Source organism: Triturus cristatus, chromosome 6 (assembly GCF_964204655.1).
Source record: "Triturus cristatus chromosome 6, aTriCri1.1, whole genome shotgun sequence".
NCBI classification, from domain to species: Eukaryota; Metazoa; Chordata; class Amphibia; order Caudata; family Salamandridae; genus Triturus; species Triturus cristatus.
Genome location: NC_140589.1, coordinates 604,481,475 through 604,503,254, shown reverse-complemented (window position 1 = coordinate 604,503,254; position 21,780 = coordinate 604,481,475). Strand labels below are relative to the sequence as shown.

The following is a 21,780-nucleotide window of genomic DNA, read 5'->3' as shown; positions in this document are numbered from 1 at the left end:
GCCGGGCTGCATCATTTAAGTGTAATGTAATTATGAATAAATTAAACGTAATTAAATAAACAGGGTCGGGTAAGTGCAGGAAGCTGCCAGATGTGGAAATGCCAGCAGCAAAGAAAAAAAGTAGTCCCTAAATAAAAAGAAAACAGCCAGGAGAATAAGTTAACTGTAGTTGGTCGATGCTGCTTCCTCCAGAAAGGGAAGGAAAAGGAAGTGATGTATCGGACCACAAGCCAACAATCAGCAAGATTAGATCAGCAATGCCAGATTCCACCAATGGCAAGCGACAAAACGAAGACAAATGCAATGAGTGGAGTTTCAGTAGTAATAGTGATTACTTAATGCCTCGTAGAGGCAGCGCATGCAAGACCTAAAAACAGCCCTCTGTTGAAAAATAAGCACAAGACATAGACTGACATTTGACACAATAAATACAGAATGTAAAGGAATCTTTATTTATTGCCTGGACTTTGCCGACCCACCAGTAGGTCGTAACTCACAGTTTGGTGGGAAGCACTGCTTTAAATTATAAAGGTATCGTCTAATGGAAAATCTTGCTATTGAAATAATGGCAAACATGTATAGTGTTGTGATTATGGACTTTGACTTGAGATGTGTTTTCTGGATCTGGTTGTCTGTAAATGTGTCTCTTTTTCTCAATTGCAGGGAAAATGATAAAGTCTGTTCCAGGAAAGCTAATGAAAGAGGTCAGTAGATGATGCGCTGAAATGCTGCATGGATTGATTTGTGCACTGTTTGGATATTTCTATTCCATTGCTTCGCTTGTCCAGAAGTCATGAAGTCCCCTTAGTTAAAGTTCTTGTAGGGAATACCACACTTCTTTAAACAAAATGTGCTTCATACTGAAGTTTTCCGCCGTCTGTTTGCAGTTTGCTTCTACTGGATCGAGTTAAGACTCAAACGTTTTCTGACGTGTGTGGCAATACGTTCTACTGAGTAAATCAACTAACTAAAACCAGTAGCAGCAATAACTAGTTCAAGATGCCAAAGGAATAAACTGGAACAATCAAAGGATGACATTGAATATTGTTTTTGATTGTATTTTTATTCATTGAGCTTCAGATACAATACATTAGCATCCGTAAATCGGTCTTAACATCTGAAATATATTTTCACACTTAATTTATTTATAGCAGTTTGCATATTTCAGAGTCTAATTAATTCAGTACTTCCAGGTACCGTCAAATCTCATTTTCAAACCCGTTCCTTTAGAATATACATATTCCGTATGCATAATAATTTCATATTCCCTGCTCAAAGCTGGGAACGTTGGTGGAAGCTTAGTTTTCTAAACCTAGATGAAAAAAGATATTCTTGCAAGATTTACATTTTATATTAATAGCTTCCAGTCCACCTAATAGTGCTACTGTTTTGTTGATGTGGTGATATAGTTAAATAGACATGTCCTAAAAACCAAGTTACCCATTTCTTTGAATTTACAAATATCCCAGACTTCATGCTTGGAAATCTGTGATATGCAGTTAATGGATTACACCAAGTGGCATAAACCGATTTCGACCAACATGGCTACATTATCGTCCAGAGTGGGTCCGTGTGAGGAAGTGGGGTATATTATATGGTGTGGTAGTGCGACCTTGCCATGTAATATGCTTTCCAACCCTTTTAGGACCAGTAGTTTTCGTTTGTTAAACCGTTCGCTCCACTCTGGCTAGCTGTGGCTCTGACCAGTCAGACTTACACAAAGGAACAAGTGTAAAGCATTTAAACAGCACCAAAACGCTTGAAGAAATACACGAGACTGTCAAGTAATCCGACTTCAATTTATATAGTTTTGGTTTTTATGTAATTTTTGACACCGAAACAAAAAAGGTCCACCGGAGGGTTTGTGAGAAAGTGCCCTCTTTCTTGCATGGTATGCCTCCACTTTTTGCTGAATTGCTGATGTACTTTGACTGAGTGTGCCCTGGGCTCCTGCAATCGGGTACCCAGGGCCTGTGTCCCGTCCCTAAAACTGCATTGAAGCCTAAACCCAATGGCATCTCTGGCCACATGTCAGCCCCTGGTAAAAGGTACCATAGGTACCCATGTCACTGTGACCAGAGAAGGCCCCTAAGGACTGCAGCACTTATTGTGCCACCCTTAGAGGCCCTGTACCCGGACACACACACACACTGCCTTTGCAGGCTGAGTGTCTGGGTGCAGAACAAATCAAAGAGATGACATGGCACACATCCCTGTGTGCCATGCCCACAAACCACTGCCCTAGCATGCATCAGCCAACCCTCTAGCTGGGTGCCCTATGCCAATCGTGAGGGTACAGGTGCATGAGCCCTGTACTCCTACAGTGGCTAGGTCCATTTCTGGGCCCTGTACGTGCAGTGCTGCCATTAAGAGTATATGGTGCAGGGAGGTTGTCATTACGAACTCCACAGCACCATAATGGCTGCACTGACGACTGGGAAGTTTGGTATCAAACTTCTCAGCACATTAAACTCACACTGATGCCAGTGTGGGATTTAATGTAAAATGCACGACAGAGGGCATCTTAGAGATGACCCCTGAAACTCGACCAACTCCCAGTGACCTGTCTGAGTGGCTGCGCAGGCTGCCACCACCAGACATGTTTCTGGACCCCTGGGTCGAGAGCTTGCTGTTCTCAGGGGCCTGAAACAATGCACATCCTGGGACGAGGTGACAAGCCTCCTCCCCCAGGATGGGCAGGGTTCAAGAAGGAGAAGCTTCAAAGGAATGCGGCTTTGTGAGCTTCTCCAGACCCCTTGCTGTACTCAGCAACTTGTCCCCACTGGTTCTACCCCCCACTTTGGGCAGGAGACCCGGCGGGAAAAACAAAGTGAGGAAGAGAGGTGTGCCCACCTCTGCCAACTCCACCCCTAAGGTGGGGGAGGCGAGGTGAAGCACAACCTCAAGTCCCCGCCATCTTGAGGATGGGGGGACCCAGACAACCAGGAACAGGCTCCTGAACTCCTCCCACTGGAGAGTGGCAGAATAGGGGGTGTACCCACCCCAGGGAAGGGACCCATTGGTCCCTGCCCTTCATCTACTTGTAACACCCCTAAATTTTGTATTTAGGGGCACCCTGAACCTTCCTTCCTCAGATCCAGCAACTACAAGACAAGAAGAAGGATGAGAAGCCGTGCAGAGCTAACAAGAGGACGACGCCCACTGACTTCACCCCAGCCCTACAGACCTGTCTCCCCTCGAACCTACTCCTGCAAAAACCCGGCGTGTCCAGCGGCCAGCAACCTCAAAAACCCCGGGGACCTGCCTGCATTCACTTTCCAAGCTGTTTCTCCTGTGAACACCGGACGTGTTTGAACTGCAGCTTCTGGTGTCAGCCAGAACCCGCGAATCCAGCACACTCTGCGCCCGCCGAGCCCAGCCTGTGTTTGAGTGAACAAACACCACGAGGAGGTCCCCCCGGCGATCCTGAACCGAGATCCGGCGACCCCTGACCTGCCTCAAGCCTCCAGACGACGCCTGCAGCCTCAATCCATGAGACCTCCCCTACCGCGACCAGAGCGGGTAAAAAAATCTGAAGTCCAAAGGCACCCCTTCACCCGTTGCCCCACGGCCTTGTGTGCCCAACCCAGTGGTGCCTAACCATCCCTCTACATCCCAACTTACCCCTCGAAGTGGTGGTCACTCCTGGAATATCTTCGTCCCCGAGCCTGCAGTGTTTCTTTGTCCCGGAGAATGTCCATTGAATTCAACAGGGCACCCGACCTCAAAACTGCACCCGGCTGCCCTAGCGTCGCTGAGGGTGCCCCTTTGGTGCTAACTTGGCCCCCAACTTGCCTTAAACTTAACCTTAGGAGCTTTGCTCCCACAAACCTGTGGCCTGCTTGCCAGCAGCCACCAACCAGAGCACCCCTATCCCCCATAGGATAACATTGGGGCTCAACACTCTGCAACCGGCCACCCGAGTGCCGCTGAAGGTGCAACAACAGTGCATCACTGATCCTGGGAGACCCCTGAATCTAACCCCAGAACTCTAACTCAAAAGACAGATTACTTACCTTGAAACCGATAACTCATTTTTCCTCTTAGGATAACATTGACACTTTTTCTCTCAAAAAGTATGTGTCGACTTTTGAAAACTCAAATATTCCTTAAAAATCAGCCGATTAACCAAAACGCATTTTCTTAACTGTTTTCAGGAAATGTCCCAGTGCTGAATCCAGGATCCAGCACTGAGTAAGAAAAAGTAACGATAACCTAACTTACCTGCTAAGTGAATTTCCTCCCAATGGATGACATTGGTGATTTTTTTATTTTTTTATTATTGTATTTTATTATTTCAATACAGTTAAAGAAAATGAAAAGAAAGCAATCCTACAAAAAGCTGACATAACAAGAAAGAAAATTACAAAGTCAAGCAGTGAAGGCATTAATTTGGATCACCAAGGTCAAAAAACCAATAGCAAGGTTACGGTTGTAATACAGAGCACAGGTGCATGATAATATGAGTGGCAGCAAAGGTGCATACAGTACATTAACAGACACTCAGTAAATTAATGGCGAGGTAGTGCGACAGAACCATGTGGGCGCCAAGAGCTGAGGGCAAGATGGAGGCCGTGTGTCAGAAAGAACAAGGAGGAGGGTATATGCAAAACTATCAAATGAAGAAGTGTAGCGAGATCGTGCAGTCACACTTTAGACATCAGGATCCTCAATTGCTGACTTAGCAGCAGCTCGATATTGAGCAAATAGCCCGCAAAAACTTTTAGGGCGATTACAAGGGGGGAGCAGTTCGCTGTAGACATCAGATTGAGTGTTGCAACACAACATGTCTCACTCCCACTCCGCAACTGTAGGTAGCGGGCCCCTCCGCCATCGCATCGCTAATCAACGCTTATGTAAAGTCCATAAGAATCCATAACACCTCCAAAAGGTTTAAGTGAGATTTATTCCAGTAATAGTAGTAGAAAACCACCAGTCCATAGAACAGCTAACAGCCTCCACCAACACCAACTTCCACTCTGCTCTCTCTGCCAATATTCTGTTGCCAGGACAATGACAATCAGAACATGGAATGCAACTAGCTGCACTGGCAAAAGAGCAGTGGAAAGGAGACAGAGTTATATACATAAGTAGAACCACAACAGCTTAGCAAGCAGGAGGCCCATGGCAACCAATTTGCTTACAGCATTATTAAGGGGTCTGGTGTAGCCAAGAAGCGCCAGCAGGGAGTCTGGGGCGAGGGGTAGCCCCAGAATATCACTAAGCTTCTGGAAAATTAGTTCCCAATAGTGAAACACTGACGGGAATTGCCATGCTAGGTGGAAAAAATCTGCATGTGGGGCATCTCTCACAATCGGCAGTGTCTTACAACCCATATCTAAAAAGCCGTAAAGGGGAGTAATATACTCTATTGAGAAATTTAAAATGAATCAGTCGGTGGCGGCCATTCAGGGAGATGCTACGAGTAACCTCACAACAATAAAACCAGATGTCGTCAAAGATGGGAGTTCCTATGTCAGCCTGCCAAGCTCGTCTAACACCGCTAAGGGAAGACGCTTTTTCACTATGTGCAAGAGTGTAGAGCTTGGAGATGACACCGCGCGGGGAGGGAGCACTTAGTAAAGTTGTCAGAGGGGGGGTCGCCAAGGGTTCCTGTAAGTCATCCCCCAACACCACCTTCAAAGCGTGCCGAGTACGAAAAAAAGGAAACTTGGTGAGGGCTGAGTGTACGCCGTCCGTGCCTGCCACCTCATCCCAGGTGCCCAACTGTCCTTGACGAAATAGATCGCCCATTTGATATATGTGTAGTTTGTGAAGGGAATCTAGGGTACCTCGATCTGAGCTGAGCACAAACCACTGGCACCAGTCGATATACATACGGGGCGAGTATAGTTGCGCTCCCTCATGCATTCACAGCAGAGCATTCCACGTGTGTACTACGGAATTAATGGAGTCTAATACGCCACTTCGTCGAGTAGGGGCCTGTGTCAGTAGTCGAGGCAACGAGTAGGGGGCGGCGACAACCCTCTCAATGTGGAAATGGGGCAGAGCTCGAGGACCATGCACCCAGCTATGAGCGTGGGAGGCCTGCGCAGCCCTGTAATACAATTAGAAGTTGGGGGCGTTAAGGCCGCCAGCGGCATACGGAAGCATTAGCGTGTCAAAGGCAACTTGTGGAGTCTTGCCTGCCCATGCCAGTTTGATCATCAGAGATCGCAAGTCACAAAACAGCTATGGAGGAACCACGATCGGTATATTGAGAAACAGAAAAAGTAGGCGAGGTAGCACAACCATTTTCATCAAGGATACTATGCCAAATAAAGATAATGGGAGACGTATCCATCTGTCCACGTCATCACCTATCTTCCCCATCAATGTGCCATAATTGGCCCTAAGGACCTCCTCGGCATCCGAATGAACTTGGATACCTAGGAACCGCACCGGTTCGGTGGTCCACTGGAGTGGGAAGTCAAGCGGAAAGTGGACCGTGGTAGGTGTCAATGGGAACAAAATAGACTTATCCCAATTGATCTTCAGGCCAGACAATCCCAGGAAGCGTAATACCTCCCATTACACAGGGGGTAGGTGGGTCTCGGGGTCTATGATGTACAACAGCGTGTCGTCCGCATATGCCGAGACAATGAGGTTGTAATGTGGAAAGCGAAGCCCTCTGTGATTGTGATATTCACGTAATGCCCCTAACAGGGGCTCCACAGCTATCGCATACAGCAGCGGGGAGAGTGGAGAGCCTTGCCTTGTGCCACGGCGGATTGAAAAATGGGAGGAAACCACATCACCCGTGCAAACCTGAGCCACAGGGGAGTTGTATAACACCGACACCATTTTTATGAATACCTCACCAACTCCAACGCGCCGAAGCACAGCGTACATAAACTTCCATTCGATGGGATCATAAGCCTTTTCGGCATCAAGGAATAGCGCAGCGGCTTTGACCTCCGGACGGATATGTTGCAATGCGCCAAAAACTGTGCGGATATTTTGTGTGAGCGTGCGACTTGGGATGAACCCAGCCTGTTCAGGTCCAATAAGTTGGGGAAGGAGCGGGGTTAGACGATTGGCAAGGATCTTTGCGTACAGTTTAGTGTCCACATTGATCAGAGAGAGCAGACGGTCAGAAGGGCATCTACGGGGGTCCTTGTTAGGCTTCAAAAGGGTGATAATTAAAGCCTCACGCATAGATGGGGGCATGATGCTGTTCGCTGCCATATCGTGGAACAGCGTTTTGATATGTGGGATGAGGAGATCACTGAAGGCTTTGTAAAAGGTGACTGTGAGGCCATCAAGCCCAGGTGCGCTGCTCTCGCGCATCGATCCAAGAGCTAGTCGAATCTCCGCCGCTTCGACCGGGCGCATCAAGAATTCCCTATGCGAATTTTGGAGCCAGGGAAGTTGTATATATTCCAAGTAATTGGTGATGTCATCGTCACTCGGGGCAAGTTTGGAGCTATATAGGTCCTGATAGTAAGATAAGAATTGCATACTGACATCAGTGGGGTGCGTCAGTCGTCCCGTCATCGCCTTCTATCTCAGCAGCATCTCGCGCGTCCAGTCGTCTGCGGGCCATTGCCGCCAAAACCGAGCCGGGCCTATCGGTTTCGCCATACGCTCTGGCGGTAGCGTATTTACCCATGTGCTTGACCTCGTTATCTGCGGCCTCATGGAATTCGGCCAATGTGGACTTAAGGAGTTCTCTCAGTTCAGGGTCATCTGAAAGAAGCAGGCGTGACTCTATATCTGAAAGCCGGGCCTCCAGCAGTGTAAGGCGATCACGAATAGCGCGAAGCACTCCCGCATGTTTACTAATAGCAATACCCCAAATGAAAACCTTAAATGTTTCCCACACCGTCATAAAGGAGTCGACCAAACCCACATTTGTATCGAAGGAGGAGACAGCCTCACGCAGTTCAGAGTGAAAAACAGAGTCCAGCAATGAATAGGGTGGGAATCGCCACAAGAATGGGGGCGGAGTGCGGGGAGGGATCCCAACCGTGACCGGGACCGGGGAGTGATCTGAAAAAGAGCGAGCTTAAACAGTACACTGCAGCACCTTAGGCAATAGGGATTGTGAGAGAAACCAATAGTCAATTTGCGTGTGGATATCATACTGTGCGGAATAGTGAGTGTACCCTCCACTAGTGGCAGAGTGGGTGCGCCAGACATCTGCCAATTGAAGCTGCAGGGCAATATCCTGCAGCCTCTCTTCGCCGGGATCTTGGTGCCGCAGGGCAGTCCTTCTTCAGTCCTCTTCTTCAGCTCAATTGGATCTGAGTTCTGCCTTCCCATTTTAATGGCCAAAAACTACCGTCAAGGAAGGTTGCAGTCTCTAGCCAATGGGCTACCAGGTTCCCTCGCGGGTGATAACATCCTGTGAAATGTGTCTAAGAAAGTGCCCACTTTTTGCATGGTTACCCCCACTTTTTGCTAAACTGCTGATGTACTTTGACCGAGTGTGCCCTGGGTTCCTGCCAAACAGGTTCCCAGGGCCTATGTTCTTTCCCTAAACTGCATTGAAAACAAAACCCAATCAGCACTCTTTGGCCACAAGTCAGTCCCTTGTAAATGGTACCACAGGTACCACAGGCACTGTGGCCAGGGAAGGCCTCTAAGGGCTGCATCACCTTTTGTGCCGCTCTTAGAGGCCCTGTACCTTTATACACACACACACACACACACACATTGCCTTTGCAGGCTGTGTGTTTTGGGGCAGAACAAAGTGAAGAGTCGACATGGCACACATCCCTGTGTGCCATGCCTACAACCCACTGCCCTGGCATAGGACAGCCAGCCCTCTAGCTGGGTGCACTATACCAGTGGTGAGGGTACAGGTGCATGAGCCCTGTACCCCTACAGTGTCTAAGCCAATTCTTAGACATTGTAAGTGCAGTATTGCCATTAAGAGTATATGGTGCTGGGAGTTTCTCATTATGAATTCCATAGTGCCATGATGGCTTTACTGAAAACAGGGATGTTTGTTATCCAACTTTTCCGCACATTAAACCCACACGGATGCCAGTGTGGGATGTAATGAAAAATGCGAACAGAGGGCGGGCATCTTTTAGATGCCCCCTGAAAAACGACCTAACACTAGTGTCCAGGCTCAGTGGCTGCCCGCCAGCTGCCACCACCAGACATGTTTCTGGACCTCTGAAACAATGCACATCCTGGGACGAGGTGCCAAGCCTCCTCCCCATGGTGGACAGGGTCCACGAAGGAGAAGCTTCAAAGGCTTGCTTTCCCAGACCTTTGCTGCTTCCAGCAACTGGCCCTCACCAGTTCTAACCCCCACTTTGGCCCGGGAATCGGCGGGAAAACCAAGTGAGAAAGGGAGGTGCGACCACCTTTGCCAACCCCGCCCCTCAGGTGGGGGAGGCTAGGTGAAGCACAACTATGTCCCTGCCATCTGGCAGATGGGGGGACCCAGCCAACCAGAATGAGGCATATGCTTCCCTCCCACTGAAGGGTGGCATAATAGGAGGTGTAACCACCCCAAGGAAGGAAACCATTGGTCCCAAACTTTACCTACCTGTAACACCCCTAAATTTAGTATTTAGGGGCAACCCTGAAACTTACCTCCACAGATAAGAACCACCAAAGAAAAAGAGAAGAAGGACTGAGGAGCCCTGCTGTAACTAAGAAGAGGAGGATGCCCACTGCCTTGGCCCCAACCCTACCGGCCTGTCCCCACCTCGAACCTGCTACAGCGAAATCCCAGTGTGTCCTGCAGCCAGCAACCTCAAGAACCCTGAGGACCTGCCCTGCCTTCCACAAGAAAGACTTTGTCTCCTGTGAGCACCGGATTTGCTCACCAACAGATTCAGACTCCAGTCAAAACCGTGAGCCTGCATCACTCTGCACTCGTCGCCTACGGCACGAGTTCGAGTGGCCCAACACCACGAGGAGGTCTCCCTGGCGATCCTGACCTGAGATCAGGTGATCTCGGACCTGCCTCGAATCTCCAAACTAAGCCTGCAGCCTCTTTTTGGAGGATACACCCCCTCCCTCCCTGACCGCGACAGGAGCTGGTCAGAAAACCCGACGCCTAAAGACACCCCTGCACCCGACGCCCCACGGCCTTGGGTGCCCCAACCAACGGTGTCTCAGTATAGTCAGGCATCCCAACTTACCTCTCCAACTGATGGTCATCTCCAGAAGATCTTCGTCCCTGAGCCTGCAGTCTTTGTTGCAACCAGATAATCCCCATTGAAAACAACGGGGCACCCAATGCCAAAACATCACCCTGCACCCAGCCGCCCCTGCGCCACTGCGTGTGTACTTTGGGTGCTAACTCAGATCCCCCTTTGTCCTGAGCCTGACACCAGGACCTTTGCTCCCACTGCTCGTGAGCAGCCACCAACCGGAGGCCCCCTATCCCCCATTGGATAACCTAAATATATGACGTTACATCGCATGCCAACACAACGCATGCCATTAAAATGCGGTTGTAACAACACAAGTGCTGTTACAACGCATACTTTTACATCGCATTTGTCTTTACCACACATGCCATTACAATGCAAAGGCATGCGTGGTAACCGCAAATACTTTGTAAAAGGGGTTAAGGTAAGGAATGATATATAAATAAATATATATATGTATTATGAAATTCACAATTCGCAACCAGTTGGTAGGAATTCAAGAGGCGGCACACCAGGAAACGGCACAATAATTTTATTGTGCTCTAAACTTCAAGGACGACGCGTTTCGGCGTTAGCCTTTGTCAAGTTACTTCCCATACTTCGAATTTCCATAATAATAGACTTCATAGTTAGACAACATAGAAGAAATATTCAAAGCGTTCAGTACAATTCATTCAGGCAGTTGATGTTGCAACACTACTTAACATATATCATTATCATCATACATTATGAAATGCCAGAACATAAATTGACATCTTATGAATCAATTTTGTGGTGCGCTTTTCAGAGTGTTGCAGCGTTCGTACGTATAATTATAGGGAAAATGATGGAAATGAAAAAGTTCTTTGCACACTTGATGCATCAACTTCAAGGACGACGCGTTTCGGCGTTAGCCTTTGTCAAGTTACTTCCCATACTTCGAATTTCCATAATAATAGACTTCATAGTTAGACAACATAGAAGAAATATTCAAAGCGTTCAGTACAATTCATTCAGGCAGTTGATGTTGCAACACTACTTAACATATATCATTATCATCATACATTATGAAATGCCAGAACATAAATTGACATCTTATGAATCAATTTTGTGGTGCGCTTTTCAGAGTGTTGCAGCGTTCGTACGTATAATTATAGGGAAAATGATGGTAATGAAAAAGTTCTTTGCACACTTGATGCATCAAGGAAATACATGATAATTATATTCCTTTGTGGCAGACATTCATAGTGCAATCAAGTTTGATTACATGTTAATTTTCAAGCACACATTTCATTAAGAGATAGATGTCCCATGTATGGTTCAGATCAGACTTCATGTGATTACACGCAACATGCGTAACGCTGAGTGGCGATTCATACAGAGGGGGATACTTCAGTGTGTGCATTTTTAATATCAAAGCCTTCATAAATGAATTTAATAATCTAATAATTATTCGGAATGTGATCCCTTTCACTTTCGAGTATTTACTGCCATATTAAAATTCAATGTTCTGAATTGCTAATTTAATGCAATTGCATTGGCGAAGTATGGGTCGCATCCTTTAAGTGCTGGGTGTGCAGAAGGTGAAGGGAATGTGGTGAGTAAGTGTCCTATTATATAATGTGTATTAGTGTGTAATCAATGGGAAAAGGGGAAAGACCGAGTAATAGCAACTGGAACCCTGACCGGTTCCATTGTGCAGTTCCACAATTGTGGTTAACATTTACTGTTGTTCCCAAATGGGAATCATGTTGCTAAATACAACTGCTTGCCAACCTGTTCCCTTTAAAAAGTGAATAAGGAAAAAGAACAAAACTACTCAATCTAAAATTAAAACTAATTCAATGAGAGATTTAGCAGCTGTTCACAGATAGGAACATTATTGACCTATTTGTGTGGCGAGCTCCTCATCGCTGTTAAGCCCTCTAGGGACCTTACAATCTAATTCCAGAATAAATCTAGACTCAAGAATCCTGAGACGTCTTTCACGGTCACCTCCCCGTATGTGTTTGGGTATTCTATCCACTCCAAAGAGTTGTAGGCTGGTGTTATTGCCGTTGTGAAACTCTGTGTAATGGTGTGCCACAGGATAATTGTGATCACAATTTGAGATGGCATGTAGGTGTTGCAGTATTCTTAGTTTTAAGGGAAGCTTAGTACTGCCCACGTACTGGAGCCCACATGGGCATTCCAGCACGTAGACAGTAAATTCGCTATTGCAATTAATGGCCGGTTTTATCGATCGTACTTGGTTGGTACTTATCTTATATTCTTTACAGTTCTTGCCATTAAGACATGCCTCGCAAGTCCCACAAGTGGGAACCCATTAGGCATTTTAAGCCATTGTGAATGCATATCATCCGAGGGATAACTGTGGACTAGGCGGCCCCGTAGGGATTTTGCTCGCTTGAAAGTAACCTGTGGTCCGGCTCCTATGCGTTTGCCTATTATAGGGTCTGCCGCCAACAGGTTCCAATGTCTTTTCATTATTCTTTTCAGTGCCAATGCACCTCTACTGAACTGAGTTATCATCCTAGGTGCATTGCTATCACTTTGCTTGTTTTTATTGGGGGTGCTCTCTGATGGTTTAAACAGTAAGTCATGTTGTGATCGACCTTTTAGTTTCTCTATAGCTTTTGTTAACGTTGCTTCCTTGTAGCCTCTCTCTTTGAAGCGAGTCATCATGACCTGTTCTTTCTGTTAATCTTCATTAGTACTGCAATTACGGCGTGCCCTCAGTAATTCCCCATAGGGTATGCTTTGTACTAAGGGGACCGGATGATGACTGGCCTCATGCAGTACTGTGTTCTCTGCAGTTAATTTACGGAACAGGCGAGTTGTAATCTTCCCTTCTTTGATCTTTATTGCTGTATCTAAGAATTCACACTAATTGGGACTGATGACGTGTGAACTGTAAATTTAAGTCATTATCACCCAGCTTCTCAATGAACTCCCTTGCCATAATTTCTGGACCGTCCCATATAAGGAATAGGTCGTCAATATATCTGATCCATACAAGTATGTGATCAGTATATTCTTCCAAGAGATCAGTCCAGACAATTTGTTCCTCCCACCAGCCTAGGAAAAGATTCGCTAGGCTGGGGGCAAAACAATTCCCGATGGCAGTGCCGGATCGTTGCCGATATACGGATTTCTCAAAGAGAAAGATGTTCTGTTGTAAACATAAAAGCATCATGGTTTCCAACATGCTATTATGTACCCAATGGTCAATTTGTCTACTCTTTAGAAAATACATACAGGCTACTACCCCTTTGACCTGGTCGATGCAAGTATAGAGAGAGCACACGTCCAAACCAATCATCAGCTGTCCCTCCTCCCACTGGATATCATGTAGTCTACGGATAAAATCTGTGATATCTTTGCAGTATGATCTCAAATCTAGTACATATTTAGATTTAAAAAATCCAAAAATATGGATGTATTCTCCAGTAGTCCTCCATTGGAGGTGACAATCGGACGCCCTCGTGGTGAAGTGGCATTCTTGTGTATTCAAGGTTTGTCAGTTCTTAAAAAATTATATTCATCAGTGTCCAATAGTCCTTGATGGTACCAGTTTCCCAGAAGTCCATGATATCGCTGGATTGTTTGTTTGTATGTTTCCAAATTAATTAGTTCATAACAAGTCTCATCAGATAATTGCCTCATTGCTTCCGCTTTGTAGCTTGTGGTACTCATGATAAAAACGTTGCCCCCCTTGTCGGAGGGCTTGATTACGATGTTAGGGTCCTTCTCTAAGGCATTGATGGCTTCCCTTTGTACTTTTGATAAGCTGTCCCAATTGGAATTGCAGGATTTTATTCTTGTTTTTTTCAGCTCCAAAGTGTCTGCAGAATTGTATGACTCAATGTTATCAAATGGAACATTTGGATTATATCTTGACTTCATTTTTAGACCACTGTGTTTCTGTAGGTTATTTGTAATCAGTGCTTAATTTGTGCCGAGGCTTTCCGGTGCTCAGCGCCGGCACTTATTTCACCGGGCCGGGTCTATATGATTTTTAACCTCTGGCAGATCGATGGTTCGGTAATTATTTTAATACATTTCTGCTCTCCTTCTGTGGCTGCTGCCTGGTATGTCGACTGGTATGTCCTCATTGGCAGTCCCACCCTGGTCCAAGCATACTGCAAGAGCGTCGTCATCACGTTAGTGATGTCACGTCCGCAGATTGCGTATGTCTTTTATTGAACATTGTTTAATTTCAGTTGCAGAATGGCGGAGGGCGGGCTTTTGGCTAAGCTGGGGCATGGCATGCTGGAAGTGTGCAGGATTGTCAATAAACGTTTTAACATCCAGGAGAAGTGAATATACACGAGTGCCGGCGCCCGCAATTAATACAGGTATCGTTTTTATATGTTCGAGACATGTGGGCTGCTGAATTCATATCTGTGCATAGATCGCCGTCTAGTGTTGGGTCCGGATGATTGCACATTGTTGTCCTGGAAGAGTCTTCGATGTATCACGAGATAGGTGGCTCCTCCCCTGGACTACAGTGCGCATGGGCATCCTCTCCATCCTTAGATTGTTTTTTTCCGCCATTGGGTTCGGATGTGCTTATCTTAGCTCAAGTTAGGAAAATTTAGTTTAAGGCCAAAAGGCCTTTAGTTCTCATCGGTACTGTTCCTGTTCGGTATCGACCAGTTTCTTTAGTGCTTTAGCACCTTCTTCAAGCTTTTCGGATCCGCTTGGTCCGAACATCGAACTTCGATCGACGATGGAATCGAGGACTCCCTTCAAGAGATGTCCTTTATGCCACGCGAAATACCCACACATCGACGTCCACCCGGTATGCAACAAATGTCTCTCACCGGATCACGATGAGTCGAAATGTATGGCCTGCGCCCGGTTCCGATCGAAGAAGACTCTCCGGAATCGACGGGCAGCGAGATTGGAGGCGCAGCAATCGGCGCCTGCCCAGGCCAACATCTTTAGCACCGAGGACGAAGACGCCGAGAGCGTGGAAGACTTAGACTCCAGCCCCGTTTCTGAACACGACTCCCGATCGGAAGACGACGATGTGGTGATCTTTCAGGGAGAAGAAGTCGTCGAAGAGGTAGGAGACTACGATGAGGCCCTTGGGGCCGAGGAAGATAGCTCCAGCGAAGAGCTAGGCCAACCCGGTCGATACGGAGGCCGAAAAAGTTAGTCGTCATAAGGCTCAGGTCGAGGGATCGCCTACGGGCCTTACCCAAGACCAATCTCACGGTTCTTCGGCCCCGCCTCCAGGCCCAGCCTCGAACATTTCACAGGAGCCATTACTATCGAAGACGACTGGCTTCCCTTCAGCGAAACCGAAACCATCCATCGAAACCGAAAGTGAAAATGGTTGCGATCGGCTCGAAGGCCTCGAAGCCCTCCACTCCTTCGACGCCGACAAAGGTCATCGGCTCCGACCGCGCCAAAAGAGATTTCGGTGCCGAGCTCACCGCAGCGGATCGGGGCGCCGAGCCGAAGAAGAAGGCCCTCGGCCCCCACACAGCACCTCGGCCTCTGGCACCGAAGATTACGGCCCAAACCACCAAAGCCAAGGTGGCCAACCCGTCTGCATCGACGTCGAAGACAGCGGCGCCTGCCAAGTCATCGACTCCGACGAGCGTTGATACCTCCCTTCGGATCGACGACCCAAAGACTGCAAAAAAGTCGGATGCCGCTTCGACGCCCACCTCTAAGGTGCCGATCGGTTCCAAGGCGCCATCAGCGTTCACCGTGCAACAGGTCTCAGAATCGTTGCAACGCATCAGGGACCGGGCAACCCTCCACTCTACGTCGGGTCCCGAAACGCACAAGAGCGCAAAATCACCCTCGGCGCCGGCGAATATCACGTTTGGATTGCCGCCACCCACTGCGCCGAAAATGTTTGAGATTCGGACACGTGTCCGCCAAACACAGTCCCCATCCACTGGACAAACCGATATTGAGCCTTCACGGGCACACTTTATCGACGCCGACACTGGTAGGTTGATGCTCCGCAAGCGGAAAATCACGCCAGAGAGGGGATTGGACTCCTACAAAATTCCTCTCAAATACAAATAGCCGGCAGGATCAGAAACAGTGCTTCATGAACACTTACAACCCTTCCATCAGGATCCACCGTCCTTTTCTCCTACGCATTCAGAGACAGACGCAGGAGAGGACTATGTAGGGGATGATACCACCTACCCTGGGGATATCGATCCTGATGATCACTTGCAAGACCCAGATCAGGCATGGGATGACCCCACCGACCAGGGTACCGCACCAGATACTCCTGACACGCAGCTTTATAACATAAAGACATCTCCCACAGAGGACACTGCTGCCTTTAATGCCCTCATAGAACGGGCTGCTGCCAATCATGGAGTGGAACTCCATTCTGACACTGTGGAAGAAGACTTCTTAGTTGACACTCTCGCCTCCTCTGAAAAAACTGTCAAAACTCTGCCAATGTTAAAAGGAGTTCTAAAACCTGCAAAAGACATTTTTAAAGAAACAACCAGGGCACGGGTGCTGAACCCCAGAATCGAAAAGAAATACAAGCCTGCACCCGGAGACCCTATGTACATTAGGGGTCAGTTACCTTTAGACTCCATGGTTGTTGCTAATGCTCGCAAAAGAGCCCACTCACAAACAACGGGTGATGCTCCTCCCCCAGACAAGGAGTCCAAAGTGCTGGAGACATCAGGCAAACGGATTGCAGCGCAAGCGGCAAACATCTGGCGCATTGCCAACACACAGGCACTCCTGGCCCATTATGATAGGTCCCACTACGACACACTAGAATCACTGCTACAACATTTGCCAGATGAATCTAAAGAGGCAGCGGAGCTCCTTATCAGAGAGGGACAACTCCTTACCAATGCATCCATCAAATGCGCACTGGATGCAGCCGACACTGCGGCCAGGGCAATCAACACAAGCGTCATGTTGAGGAGGCACGCATGGTTGAGAATCTCAGGCTTCAAGCCTGAGATTCAGAACAATATCTTAAATCAGCCGGTCAACCCGGACTATTTATTTGGCCCTGAAGTTGACACTACCCTCGAAAAAATTAAGAAAGACACTGACACTGCAAAATCAATGGGGGCTCTCCAAACGCAGCAGTTTCGTAGTGGCTCCTTTTGTCGCCCCGGGAATAGAGGAACAGCTAGAGGTCAGGGGACACAGCAGTAGTACAATAAAGGGGGCACACAAAGTAACTATGATAAAACCACCAGAGGTGGATATCGTGGATCCAGCACCAAAGGCAGAGGACGTGGGTACGGCAACACCAGGTCCTCCCCCAAAAACAAACCGTGACGCCCTCTCCCTGCACCCCGACCACATAACACCTGTCGGGGGGAGACTACAACAGTTCCTGTCAGTCTGGAAAACCATCACCACAGACAGGTGGGTCAGGGACATTATCCAGCACGGTTACTGTCTCGAATTAACGTCCACTCCACCCAACATACCGCCAAAGCACCGTCCTATGTCCGTAGAGCACTTGGCATTATTGCAGCAGGAAGTGCTAAGTATGCTGCAAAAAGGTGCAATAGAGGTCGTGCCCGTCAACCATCAGGGGACAGGGATGTACTCTCTGTACTTCTTAATCCCAAAAAAGGACGGTTCGCTCAGACCTATACTAGACCTGAGACCCCTCAACCAATACATTCTCTCAGAGCATTTCCATATGCTCACCCTACAGCAGGTTCTACCGCTCCTCAGTCAGGGAGACTTCCTAGCTACACTGGACTTAAAAGATGCGTATTTCCACATACCCATACACCCTTCACACAGGAAATATCTCAGGTTCACTATTGAGGGGCATCACTATCAGTTCAAAGTTCTCCCCTTCGGAGTAACAACAGCACCCAGGGTCTTTACCAAGTGCCTAGCAACAGTGGCTGCACATCTACGGAGACAACACATTCACGTCTTCCCTTACCTGGACGACTGGCTTGTTCAGGCAAAGTCAGCCCAGCAATGTGCCAGCCACATGTCCCCACCATTCACCTTCTTCACAGTCTGGGATTCTCACTAAATTACCCAAAATCACATCTCCAACCCGCACACGTACGACAGTACCTGGGCACGACCATAAACACTCTGGCAGCCACAGCTCAGCCAAATTTAGTGAGGATCAACAGCATGCAACTGCTGATCTCAAAGTTCAAACCTCAACACTCCCTTCCTGCGCGAGTGTTCATGCAGTTGATAGGCATGATGGCCTCCTGCATTTTCATAGTCCCGCACGCGAGACTACATATGCGCCCGCTTCAGGAGTGCTTGGCACGTCAATGGAATCAGGCTCACGGACAATTAAAAGACCTAGTGTTGGTGAGCGGTCGGGCATACAACTCTGCATTGGTGGAATCCACAAAACCTTTGCAAGGGCCGACCGTTCCACGAGCCTGTTCCACAAATAATACTGACAGCGGACGCCTCTCTCCAGGGTTGGGGAGCTCATGTACTCACTTACACAGTGCAGGGACTATGGATGACACAACAAAAGAAGATGCACATCAACGTTCTGGAACTGATGGCAATCTTCCTAGCCATGAAGGCATTCAAAGTACACTTGTGCAACAAAGTCGTGTTGATCCGGACGGACAACATGACTGCCATGTACTACATACAGAAGCAGGGAGGAACACACTCTCCACAGTTGTCTCATCTGGCTCAGAGCATGTGGAAGTGGGCCATTCAGAGGAACATATTCCTCATGGCGGAACACCTCCCCGGCAAGGACAACCAGATGGCGGATCTGCTCAGCAGACACAGCCACCAGATGCACGAGTGGGAGCTACATCCCGTCAGTACTCCAACCGTACTTCCAACAGTGGGGTCATCCAGAGATAGACCTATTCGCCACAAACGAAAACGCAAAATGCCAAAGCTTTGCCGCCAGGTTCCCACATCCGCAGTCACAGGGCAATGCGATATGGATGAACTGGTCCGGCAGATTTGCGTACGCTTTTCCCCCAGCGCCATTGATACCGCTAGTGGCACGCAAACTGCGACAACACTCACTGACACTCATCCTAGTTGCTCCCACATGGGCGCGCCAACCATGGTACACCACCTTTCTAGAACTTTCCGTGGTGCCGCATCAAAGGCTGCGGATCAAACCCGCACTTTTAACACAGAACCATGGCGAAATTCAGCACCCAGATCCGCAACAGCTGAACCTGGCAATCTGGCTCCTGAAGTCTTAGAGTTTGGCTACCTAAACCTGCCACCTGACTGTATGGATATCATCAAGGAGGCCAGAAGACCCACTACCAGAGCTTGCTATGCGGCTAAATGGAAGAGGTTTGTCATTTACTGCAACAACAATGACATTAACCCGCTGGACGCATCCATTCAAAACATCATCTGTTACCTCTTACACTTATACCGATGCAATCTGGCATACAACTCAATACGTATCCATTTAACCGCGATAGCAGCCTATCTTCAAAACAGGCAGCACCTCTCTTTATTCAGAGTGCCTGCCATCAAAGCCTTCTTGCAGGGACTCAAACGAGTAATTCCCCCAACACACCCACCGGCACCGGTGTGGAACCTCAATGTGGTCCTCACCAGATTAATGGGTCCACCCTTTGAACCTCTCCATTCTTGTGAGATTCAATTCCTCACCTGGAAAGTAGCTTTCTTAGTGGCAATCACTTCGTTAAGAAGAGTTAGTGAGCTCCAGGCACTAACCATTCAAGAGCCATTCATACAGGTTCACGCAAACAGAGTTGTACTACGTACCAACCCCAAATTCATGCCCAAAGTGATATCGCAGTTCCACATGAATCAAACTATTGAACTGCCTGTTTTCTTTCCAAGTCCAGAAAATGTCGCAGAGAGAATGCTCCATACACTAGATGTAAAGAGGGCCCTCATGTACTATATAGACAGAACTAAGGACTTTAGGAAAACAAAACAACTTTTTGTTGCCTTTTCTCCACAACAGAAGGGCAACGCCATTTCCAAAGCAGGGATAGCCAGATGGATCGTTAAATGTATTCAAATTTGCTATCAAAAAGCTAAACACACATTAACGATTCCCCCACGAGCCCACTCAACACGAAAGTTAGGGGCGTCCATGGCTTTCCTAGGAAACATTCCTTTACAGGAAATCTGTAGAGCAGCCACATGGTCCACTATACATACATTTACCAAACACTACTGCGTAGATGTACACTCAAAACAGCAGGCAGCTGTAGGACAGGCTGTTCTCAAAACTCTTTTTCAGACTGCTGCAGCTGGCACGGGCAGCCGCCGCTAAAGGAGGGACTGCTATATAATCTATGCACAGATATGAATTCAGCAGCCCACATGCCTCGAACTGAATATGCTACTTACCAGTATGCATCTGTTCTTGGCATGTAGGGCTGCTGACATTCATATCGCCCACCCTCCTCCCCGGTGCCTGTAGCGGCTGCAGCACTCAGAATTACTATATAAGCATGGTCATCACTTTCTGTATCTACTCCATCACTGCCACAATGGCGAAAAACAATCTAAGGATGGAGAGGATGCCCATGCGCACTGTAGTCCAGGGGAGGAGCCACCTATCTCGTGATACTTCGAAGACTCTTCCAGGACAACAATGTGCAATCATCCGGACCCAACACTAGGCGGCGATCTATGCACAGATATGAATGTCAGCAGCCCTACATGCCAAGAACAGATGCATACTGGTAAGTAGCATATTCAATTCGATTTACTTGCTGCTTAAAAGCAACTAAAGCCGCAGTACTACTCCGAGTTCCACCACGTCACCACCCTCGACGAGAAAGAGAGCACTGTGATGACCATCCCGCCATCGCCATCTGCAACTACAACCGGTTCCTCTGCCATCACCAAAAAATGACATTCTGTGGGCTGGCCTGCTCCTGGGCTTAGAGGAGAGCTACGGTGTCTACTTGCAGGCACTAGGCCTTGCCGACAACTCCCCCAAATCGGCAAGTCCTTCAGCATGTGGGACTTCTTCCAGCACACAGGTCACAACATGGAGAACATGCTGCTCTGCTGGCAGTACTGCAATGACGAATGCGGCGCTACGAACCTCACCACCGTGAGTAGTCATGTGGCCCCGAAAAACGTAATGCATATGCATGTAAGTTTATTAATATGTATACACTGGTGAGCCCTAGCTTCCTTGGATCACCTGTGTAACACTGTAGAGCAGGTCAGGCCTTAAGCACTAGTATGCCACAGTTGTCAACAGTCCATTAGCCACAGTTATCAAAAAAGTCAGTAAGCCAGAGGCATATTCTTTGTAAAGGAAAAAATGGGCAACGAGCCTAAAGTGCGCGGACAATGAAATGGATTGAAGAAAACGTAGCGTTTCTAGCACTAAATGTTGTTAGTTTATGATCTGAAATGGTAGAGTAAAGCTGGCGACCCTACACTACGGGAAATAATTAGAACGGTGTTATTCTCTGTGTGCAGTGCTCTTCGGTTGCAGTTTAGCTGAGGGAACAGAAGTGGGTGTTCTGATGGTTACATTGGTGGGCAGGACAGCATCAAGGTGCGCACTGACCATGTACATTCTTAGAGGAAGCTACCTTCTTGCCTTTGGTAATTACTTAATTTGAGCTGGTGGTTTTCGGTGCTCAGCACCGTTTCTTTTCAAGAGCACCAGTTAAGGACATTTATGCACGAGGAAATGAAGTGATTTGTTCAGAAAGAGGATGTTGAGCCGACCCGAGAA

At 47.8% G+C, this 21,780-nt stretch overlaps 1 protein-coding gene across 5 annotated transcripts in view; it reads left to right on the top strand.

Moving 5' to 3' along the window:
- The window catches only part of SNX14 (sorting nexin 14), a 609,680-nt gene that overhangs the window by 392,288 nt on the left and 195,612 nt on the right, over nucleotides 1-21,780 (top strand). For all 5 annotated transcript variants that reach the window (XM_085611049.1, XM_085611048.1, XM_085611046.1 and 2 more), the window contains one exon: nucleotides 664-704. In XM_085611049.1, coding sequence (XP_085467175.1) covers nucleotides 664-704 — 41 coding nt within the window. The remainder of the gene's footprint in view (nucleotides 1-663; nucleotides 705-21,780) is intronic.